The sequence below is a fragment of the Neospora caninum genome, chromosome XI (assembly GCF_000208865.1).
Source record: "Neospora caninum Liverpool complete genome, chromosome XI".
Classification (NCBI taxonomy): Eukaryota; Apicomplexa; class Conoidasida; order Eucoccidiorida; family Sarcocystidae; genus Neospora; species Neospora caninum.
Window position 1 is genome coordinate 321,356 of NC_018397.1, and position 10,056 is coordinate 331,411.

The 10,056-nt window shown below is 54.7% G+C and overlaps 2 protein-coding genes across 2 annotated transcripts in view; both read left to right on the forward strand.

Moving 5' to 3' along the window:
• NCLIV_053520 (putative ubiquitin carboxyl-terminal hydrolase domain-containing protein) overlaps positions 1-3,200 on the forward strand; it is a gene marked incomplete at both ends in the record, with an annotated part of 6,873 nt that extends 3,673 nt beyond the window's left edge. Inside the window, 4 exons of the mRNA XM_003884904.1 lie at positions 260-918; positions 1,262-2,249; positions 2,605-2,664; positions 3,063-3,200. Coding sequence (XP_003884953.1) covers positions 260-918; positions 1,262-2,249; positions 2,605-2,664; positions 3,063-3,200 — 1,845 coding nt within the window. The remainder of the gene's footprint in view (positions 1-259; positions 919-1,261; positions 2,250-2,604; positions 2,665-3,062) is intronic.
• Positions 3,201-5,756: 2,556 nt separating this feature from the next.
• NCLIV_053530 (conserved hypothetical protein) lies at positions 5,757-8,406 on the forward strand (the record flags this gene model as incomplete). The annotated part of the gene is made up of 3 exons (XM_003884905.1): positions 5,757-7,491; positions 7,847-7,947; positions 8,299-8,406. The coding sequence occupies 3 exons, from the start codon at positions 5,757-5,759 to the stop codon at positions 8,404-8,406; spliced, it is 1,944 nt and encodes a 647-aa protein (XP_003884954.1).
• Positions 8,407-10,056: the final 1,650 nt, after the last annotated feature.

Sequence of the window (10,056 nt, forward strand, 5' to 3'; positions counted from 1 at the left end):
TTCTGTCCACTGAGTTTCCCAGAGCTCCACTGACGGGACCATTTCTCTCTCTCTGTCGAGCGCTCTTCGAGGGCGCAGATCTGCCGGAGTGCGTGCCGGTTTTTTCACGTGCATGCAAGTCTCTCTGCAGATGTTTCTCGGGTTGCGGGGGGCGAGGAGATCGCGACCGCTTCGCCGCTCGAAAAGAGACATAGCGGGAAGGTTCTGCGTTCCGTGGCTTTTTCAGGACGCCCACGAATTTCTGTGCATGCTGCTCGAGGCTCTGGACGCCGAAGTGTCTTCGTATCTATCGGAGAAACGACAGGAACTGCTTCGTCTCTTTGGCAAGGACGCACGGGCTCTGTCGCCGTCCGGCGGGGGCAGTCCCGCGTCCACAGTTGTTTCTCGGCTTTCCTCAGGGACAAAGCTCGAGGCGGAAAGAGCCCAGACGAGCGGAGAACGCGAGAGGGGAGACGCAGAGAAGTCCCCAAAGAAGGAGACGGCGAGAGAAGAGTGGAAAGACGCCGCGGCGGAGGCGGCGGACGCCGAGAAAGAGAACCACGCGGACGGCAACGCAGCGAGCGGGGTCTGTGGAACTCAGCTCTGTGCCGAGTCGCGACGCATGCAAGAGGGAAACAAAACGAAGTTTCCTGCGCAAAAAGCCTCTCTGGAAGGACACGGCGCGGCGCAGGGAAAAGCGAGAGAAGAAAGAGAAGCAGCCAGAGAAGATCGGCCACGAGAGGGGGGAGAAGAGCGGGAGAAGTTCCAGGGAGAAGGAGAACGCGGCTACAAAGAAAGTGACGAACGAAAAGGCCAAAAGAAATTCGTGCAAGGCCCGGTCGCGCATTTGATGGGAGAGAAACTCCCGGCAACGCCTTTTTCGGAGTACTTTGAGATGACATTAAAACAAATCATTCAGTGTACATCCTGCCTGCACAGGTGAGCCCCGTTCCCCGTTTCTGAGGAACGAAGACCACGGATCTGCGCCTAAGAACGCTCGCCTCTCATCGCGATTCTGTGATGTCGATTTCGCTTTCCGTGTTCCCGCGTTCACTACCTTGCTCTTTCTTCTCTTTCCGCCTCTGATTTTTCTCTCGTCTCGTCATGGCATGGTGTTTGACCGTTTTTACGCAGCAGAGAAGGCGCGCTTTTCAAGTGCTCGCGCGCCCTCTTCGACTCTGTCCTTTCGCTGTGCTCCGTCGTTCGTCTTTTCTGCGCGTTCTTTCTCGGGTTGCTTCTTGAAACTCCTCTGCATCCGTCCTGTCGCGTGCTTTCTGCCCAGGCGCGTTCGCTTCGAAGTACAGCGCTGTCTCTCACTGGACATCACGCCGCCCACGCGAATATCTCTCGAAAATTTCGAAGCAGAACCACTCGCTTCTTCCTTCTCGCCACGCGCCTCTTCTTCTCACCCCTCTTCGTCTTCGTTGTCTTCCCTGTCTCCTGCGGGGCGCCTGCTGATGCTTCCGCATCCTTCTCTGGGAGATTTGTTGCGCTCTTTTTTCTCGTCGGCGACGCTCGACTACAGATGTGAAGAGCGAGGCTGTGCAGGGCGGCAAGTCCAGAAAATCTACCGGATTTGCTCGCCGCCGAAAGTGTTGCTTCTCCACCTGAAGCGGTTCATGACGCGGTCGCAGCTGCGCGACTACAAGGAGAGACTTCGCCGGGAGTTGCTGAGGGCGGGGGAAAAAGCGGTCGGCGGATGCGAGAGAGAAACGGATGAATCGGAGCGGGGCGGGGCGGGGCACAGCGAGGATCGCTCCGCTGTGATGAAGCCGGAGAAAGACGCCTTCGACGAACAGTCTCTGCGCCTCGAGAAGGCGAAGCTGAAGGTGAGAGTCCCTCTCCGTCTCACGCTGCGGAATTTCCTCGCCCGAGGCGGAGCGAGGGCGAGGAAGCCCCAAACGCGGGAAAAGTGCGAGAGAGAAGAGAGCTCGCCGAGGTCAAGGGCCGTCTTCCAGGGAATGGAGAAACCTATGCGAGAAACATTCGAGGAACAGCAAGCTCAACCAGGACGAGAAGACAGAGGGGGAGAAGAGAGAAGGGGAGGCGAGAGAAAAGAGGGAAACGCGAGCGACATGCGAGAGAAGGAAAATGTACATGGACGCCAGGGAGAAGGAGAGGAAGAGAAGGAAGAGGAAGGGAAGCACGGAGATGCGAACCATGCTAGGCAAGAAGCAGAGACACCTGATCAGACCATATATCGTCTCAAGGCCTTTGTGGCCCATCGCGGCAACTCCCCCGACAGTGGGCATTACGTCTGCTATTCGCGAGTAAGCAAACAAGTCGCTTCCCTCTCCACACGCCAATCTCTTTTTCTTCAGACCCAAGCGTGAATTCGCATCGACTCTGCATCGAAGCTCACGTGCCAAGACATCTCTCTGCGTACGAACATGTGTGTCCGTGTGCGCATGCACATGTGTCTCTCTGTCTACCTCACGCCGCCCTACAAATGTACAGAGAGAGACTGTTTTCTATATCTATGTATACATATGTACGCGGCTTCCCACAAGTGGAAATAGAGACACCCACACTTCCCTCTCTATCTGTCGCTCTGAAGAAAAGTGTCTCTATGCTCGTGAGCATGCGTGTGCACTTCGTTCGCGCAATGTCTGTTTTTCCCTTCAGGACGGGGCCGCTGGCGAGAATGGGGGCTGGACGTGTTGGAACGATTCCGAATCAACCAAGGTGGGCGGAGCGGCGACGCACTTTTGCGCCGCTCGCGAGAAGGCAAAGTCGAGGCAGCGCGTTGGGAAACGAAGCGAAAGAGGCCCAGAAACGAGCTCGTGCCGTGTCCAGGTTGATTCACGTGTTACCCAGAAAGCAAGGCAGAACAGCATACTTACACATATATCCATATGCTTTTGCATATGTATAAATGTATATATATATATATGTAGATATCGAAGTGTGTCCATAAGGACAGATACGAGGCTTTCCGAGGGAGTCAGGTAGGGCGAGAGGCAAGGGAGACGCGTGAAAGTGAAAGAGTTCGGAGTGTCATCGGCAGCACACGTTCGTTTCCAGGCAGCAGAGATTCGCCAGATGCGCAGGGTGGCTGTTTTGTCTTTCTTCGTGTGTCTCAGCTCGGCACAAGTCTCCCCGCAGAAGTTCACACGGAAGGCTACCTTCTGCTGTACGAACTCGATTCCTCTCCTCACGACAGCCGCATTGCGTGGAAGAAGGAAGTCGAGGCGTCACGAAGACTCGAAAGGAAGGCGTAAAGATGCGTTCGTCTTTCCGTGTCCCACGTTCCCTCGCTCTCATAAATTGGCATCAATCTCTGCCTCGAGTCTTCTCTTAGCTATCTCTCGATCTATCTCCCTATTCCCACATATATATATACAGGTATATATACATATTTACGCCGTCTTCTACGTATACTGTCTCTGTATATATATCGATGCACATGCGCCTGATGTGTGTACCCCGTATTCTTTGCGGATGTCGCTGGAACAAGAGAGGCGAGGGGAGGCGTCGGTGGCCGCTTCACCCCCACCAATATATTGACGTCTATACGCATATATATATATATAAGTAAATGCCTGTATGCATATATACGTGCAGCTCTCCAGAGTAGGATTCCAACTGCCTGAAGAGAAAGTTTTTGAAGAGCCGTGTTGTCTCCTTCCCCAGCCCGTTGTTTCGTTTCGAGGAAACACGAGCGTCTCTTCTCGCCACAAGTGCCTGTGCCGGTGGGCGTTTTCCAAGGGACGAAAATGACGCACGGCAGCAACGCAAACAACGCAAAGGCCCTGCGCGGCCTTCCGTGACAACAAGGCTGCCGAGACACGCCACAGACTCAAATGTCTCTACACAAGCAGACGTGCACTATTACATCTATTCATATTGATAAATGTCTCGATGGCTCTCTGTGTATCTACCTATCTACCTATATATGTATATATATATGTATGTATATAAGGATAGGTAGGACACGCAGAGATACACCAGCGTGCACAACTGTGACCGAGGAAAGCCCGGTTGGGTGTCCACTGGGAAGCGCAAAAGTGGAAGAAAAGGGGGAATCGAAAGCGCACACAAGGTTCTCCTTTATTTGCCGACGCCCTTGAAAGCGACAAATGTCCATGGATGTATTTTCTTTGTATGCGCCCAGTCTGAGGAACAGAAGCGGGTACAGAGATGTGAGAAGCAGAGAAAAGGCTGCCGTTGTGCATGAACTGATGATTGCGCCGGGATGTTCAGTCCCTTTTGCATTTTAAAAATCGCCTCTTGGTGCAGAGAGGAAGGATTTCAAGCGACTTTCCCACTCGCACACACTTCCGTAGCTCACTCTCTTAACGCGACAAGGAACGGTTCTATGCTGAGTGACTCTGCGTTGTGTACAAAGAGCGGGGCAAGGACGTCGGAACTGGAAACCCGCAGGTGGACACGTCTCTCCAGCTCGTTTTTCGCTGGTGTTCGATTAACAGAAATCAATCTTTAGACTCAAACTCGGAAACGAATCCTAAGGAAACGAGCGAGAGAGGCACAAGCCGCACACGCTTCTCGTCCTCCGGCACCTGAAGAGACAAGGTCCAGAGCCTCTGGCCTTCACCCTGGCAAGTACATTTATATATAAATGTATATGTACCTACATATATCCATATAAATATCTCTATTATATACTTGTATTAGATATATTATACAAATGTTTATGTACATATATACATGTATGTGAAGTTTTTGTGCACATATAAATATAAGTATCATAGTATATACATGGAATTTTAGATATCTACACAAGAGAATAACTCCGGAGCTGTGCGTGTATTTACGCATATGTAAAAGTGTCGAGGTGCGTATATCGATGAATATGAAACAGATTTTTCTTTTTTCGTAGAAATGCAGTTCCGTTTGGCTGCATGCGGAAACCGGTTGTTCTGGCGCCTTGCGCGGCCAACTGTCTGCGGTGTCTGTTGTTTGTGCCCGCTAGTTTCGATGCCTGTGGAGTTTGTTTTTCGGATTTTTCTTGGTGCGAAAGCGATTTGACTTTCAGTGCGTGCGTCTAAAGAACCAACAGGATTTCTCGTTGCTGTTTCCTCTACCGTCCACAAGCGAAGACAAGGAGAGCCTGGCCTTGCCGGCGCTGGCCGTCTGTACCGGGGCGAGAGACGAACAGCTGTCGCTCTGGGAATAAAAGCGTCGGCGGATTGCCGTTTCGTCCATTAGCGCTTTCCTTTTCTCTCTCGATTGTGTGTCTCTCTGTTTCGTCTTGACACTTCCTCGGGTTTGCGACCCCTCGCGTTTTCCCTGCGCTGTCCCCATGGTGCAACTTTTCTTCGCCGCGCTTGGAGCATCTCGGATCGAAAAAGAATTGAAAATCGGCGAAACGTGCCAGGCAACAGACGAAAACTTTCAACTCACCTGTCCAGCGTCTTCCTCCAGGCGGTGTGGGGGAAACTCAGGGAAGGACGTGTCTTCTGTTGCGCGTCTTTGTCTCTCTTCATGTTTGCATCTTCACTCCGAGACCAGAAGCGGAGTGTGACACTTGCGAAAACCACACAGCTCTTGCCTCGCTGCCTTTTCCTGTCTCGTTGGCACTTTCGTCTTTCGTTTTGCCTCTGTCCTCGGTTTTTTCGTTCCGCGCGAACTGCAGGAGAAAGATGTGATCCTGGAAGTCGCCTCTTTTCCGTCTCCAGTTGTCCTCCTCGCCGTCGATGCGGTGGTTTCTGTGCCTGGCTCCTCTCTGTCCCAAAGAAGATGCGGCGGTGAGAAACCCCTCTTTCGCTGGCCGGTTTCCCCTCTTCCTGAGCCCCTCCTCACAAAAAAGCACAACCATGGAGCAAGGGGAGGAGACAAAGCAGGGCGTTGGAGGCTCGGGTGGTTTTATTTGTCTTGCCTCGGAAGTGACTTCGTTTTCAGACGCGCCACAAGACGCGGGAAGCGAGCAGTCCTTGGCATCACGCCTTCCTGCAGAAAAGGGCTTGCTCGAAGAAAAAGAAAGACATACACACGTCGACAGACACCTGCGCGGGGACGCCTCCGTGTCCGGTCTCGACTTGAGGTGTACAGACACCTCAGAGAGTGGAGAGACAGCGCAGAATGTGGCGTGGCCGCGCGAAGCGCTCGCCGAGGAGAGCCACGAAGAGGACGGATATGTGCAAGTTGCGGAAGGAACAGGCGTGGGGGCCGCAGTGCCAAAGGAAAGCAACGAAGGTGGAGAAACTGAGAGAAAGGAGATTGAGAAGACAAGGCCCGGTGAGAAGAGCACGTGTGTAGGGAACCGTTCCCACAGGCTGCAAGCGGGGGACAGTTCCTCTCGTGACCGAGGCTTTCTCTCTGGAAGCGCCGATGCTCCACACCACAGTCCTGAACCCCCTGAGGCGGCATTTGTGGCAGGGGCGTCGACAACGAAGATCTCTGCTTCGCCCTCACCCCTCACGCCTTTGGAGGCAACGACTCCTTCCTCGCCTCCCTCTTCTCAAACCTCCTCGACAGGTGTCTCCGTGGCAGACATCTCTGCTCCGGGGCGGCTTCCTTCTCTTTCTTCTGCGTCTCCGTCTGCGCCGTCTGCGCCTCCCGCTGGGGACGCGAGCGACGACGTTTCTGCCTTCTTCACGATCGAAGTGCACGGGGACGTCTCTCTCGAGTCAGAGATTCTCTCTTCTTTCTCCAGCTCTGGGGGAGAGAACTTCCGGCGCGCCGTCGAGGCAGAGACTGCGCGCTGGCACGTGCAGAGTCCAGGACTCGGGGCTGCCTACGCCCTGCTGCATGCGCGTCTCTTTTCCAGGCTCCTTTCTCTCGGCGCTCTTCGGCGCTCTGGCGACTCAAGGCCAGAGGCGAAGCGGCGAAAACTCGCCGAAGATCCCCCCCCCCTCCAAGAGAGGGGACGGCTCGAAGCGGCAACCGCCGCGCAGGGGGAAGCAAACGAACAGCGACGCGCTTCTTTCTCTTGTCCATGCGAAGGCGAGCACTACGAGCTCTGCGGAGACGTCTTGGCCGGCGTCGTTCGAGATGCTCAGCTCTCTGCCGCCCGCGAGTGCCAGGGCGGATGGGCCAACTGCATTCGCCGCGTGTTTGCGCGCTCTGGAGCCGAAAAGGAAAACCGTTACTTCTTCGAAGACGGCAGTCCCGCGCTGGGGGGAAGGCGACCCTTGCTGCCTGTCTTCAGCGAGGCGCCGCTCTCCGAAGGCCGAAAACGCGCCCAGACTGGAGGCTCCAGCGAGACGGAAACAAAAGACGAGAAACCCCTGGAACAAACAAAGAAACGCGACGGCAACGCCCCGACACCTTCAGGAGAGACGAACGGCGAGGAGTCTGTTGAGACGGAAGCGGTGGCTGCAGCGCTTTCTTCGCTGAGTCACGGTTCTTCGCTGCCTTCCGACGTCGATCAGCCGTTCTGCGCCCTGCGTCGGAACGGAGAGAGCAGAGATCCTTTGTCCTTCACGTGGAGAGACTGGGAGATGCACCACCGCTTCGTGCTCGCGAGTCACCAGAGTTCGATGTCGATTTGTTTTTTTTGCGGCCGGCGGGCGTGTCCGCGCTCCGAGAATTCGAGAATTGCATGCCCAGGTGAGAAATGAAAGACACTCGGCGTCGGTCTTCCCGTGGCAAGGGCGCAGCTGAATCCCGTTCGCCAAACGGACGAAGGGGCTATGCTCCCGCCTCCACACGGGGCTTCTGGCTCTGTCCTCTGTTTTCCCAATTCCTCGATCTCTCCTGAGGCGCTTTCTCTCGTGCTTCCGGAGGACTTCTTCCCCTTTGCTTTTCTCTCTCTGCCCGAACTTCCTCGTCGCCCGCCTCTGCGTCGCCTTGGCGAGGGTTTGATTTTCCACTTCGATTTTTGCGTCTCTCCCTTCGCCGTTTTCTGTCTCCTTTCTTCCATTGCGTGCGTTTTGTCTTCTCTTTTCTCGAATCTGCTTCGTAGCGTCTCGGTGTGAGCAGTGCTGCCAGCGCGGCCACAGAGCGTTTCGTTCAACTTGCAATCGGTCGCTTGCACTTCTCCACCGCATCGAGGAGGCATTCGAGGTGAGGCCGAAACCTTTTGGGAAAGGTTTTCGCGTTTCCGTGTCTTCGCTTCCGCCTGCACGGTTTCCCGTCTCGCTTTGGGAGCTCTGGCCTCGCGCCTTTGGTGTCTTTCCTCTGCGAGTCGCAAGACAAACCGGGCGGTTTGCCTCCTGGCTCGAGTGTCTCTGCCTCGGTTTGTCCTCTCTCGTTACCTTCCCGGCAATTTACAGTCGATGTGCATCTTCTGGGGGTCTGCCCTTATCGTCGCGTTGCTTCTACGTGCGTCTTTGTTTGTGTCGAGGCGAGGCAAGCGCCTTCGCTCTTTCGCCGCGCCTACCGTTCGCCTTCTCGCGCGTGATCTTTTTCTCTCAGGCAAGGTTCGCCGCGTCGATGAGGGAAGACCGCCAAGACATTCGCTGCGTGCAGTGCGGCGGCTCAGGACATTTCATTTGCGGAGAGGCGCCCGCCAGTGAGGGGTGAGAACGGAAGAAAGCGAGAGAAAAGAAAAGAGGGAGAGAGGGGAACAGGAGGGAGCATGCTTTGCATATGCATATCTACTTTTTATCTATATATATACATGTGAAGCGATTGCGGCCAAGTAATATATATATATATATATATATTACTAGTCGATGCGCATATTTGAATTTGTCGAATTATTGGTGGATGGTACGGTATACTCTGACTGCTGAGATATTTAGATTTAGGTGCACGTGTCTGTATGTGGACAATATGCGTGTGTGGCGGCAACGCATTTCGTCTGAAGGAATTTGGAGAGTCTTGGCTTATGTGCGGCTGAGTGTGCGGTGTACATACACTCTGGGTATGCATGCAGCGCTGAGCCGACCCGTCTATCTCCCTTTCTCTTTCTTGCACGCGCCTTTGTGCCTCTGTCTCTGTCGCGTGCGCACGCTTATCTTTTTGTTTCCCGACAGATTTTCAACTTTGTCTGTGCGCACATGCACGAACGTAAGAAACCGGGACGCTCGGCAAAACACAGACGCCTCTTTTCTATGGACACTGGAAGAAGCCAAGAACTATCTGGCCCGGCTTCCGGCTTATATTCGGAGACGGAAGCAGCCGCCGCCTCCACCGCCTCCCTCGTCAGCCCTTCGCTCGGAGGATTTCGACTGGGGCTCTCACGGCGAGGAACCGCATGCGCATGCATCGTCCTCGCGTTCCTTTCCTTCTCGAGCGGCAGAGGGGCGAGCAGCGCGTCGAGACACGTGGAGAGGCGAGAGGGAAGAGAGACAAAGAGGAGAGAGATTTGGATACTCTGCTCGTTCGGGGAGAGAAAGAGACCGACGCCCGCACTCGTTTCCTCCCCGGGAGTGGGAAGACGAGAGGAGAGACGAGCGAAGAGAAGAAAGAAGATACGCGCCTCATGGGGACGACACCAGTACGTCTCAGCTGCCGGGAGTAGATGAAAGACGCGAACACCGTTCTCGACGTTTTTGAAATTTCCACGTTTTTGTCCTCTTTCTACACGCCCATTTTTCTTTCTTCACACTTCTCCGCTCTTCCCTGTCATCTTCCATCCCATCTTGTTTCACGCACACACACACACACATAGGCTTGGCTCTCTTCCTCTCTGGGTCTCTGTCTACTTTACTGGGCCGTGTCTGTCTCCTTGCGTCTATATAGTTTTTGTTCCTGTGTCCTGTGTCGCCTGTCTCCGTTTTGGAAAACAGTATCTTTGGACCTTTACGGCTCTTCGCTCCTCTCCATATGCCGATTTTGCGGTCTTTTACCCCCAGGTGTTCACAGCGCGCTGCCTGCGGCCGTTCCACGAGGCCCTCCCTTCTTTCCGCCCCCCGCGATGCATCCGCATGCACTCTGTGCTCCTCCGCTTGGCTTTGGCGTGCCTGTGCTCGCGCCTCCCGTCTGCCTCGCTCCTCTTCCTTCTGGAGCGGCTGCGCCGCTGCATACCTTTCCTGCGTTCGTCTCGTCCTTTTCCCGAGAGGTTTTTGTTAATCCGAACGCTCCCGATCCTTCCAGACCGTTTGAGCTGTCTGCGTTCTCTTCGCAAGGCAGGGGTCATCCCGACATCGCGCGATCGTGTTTCGAGGACGGAAACGCCTCCAGAACCCGCGAAGGCGGCCGGAGCCGTGCGCCCAGAGACTGGGACCA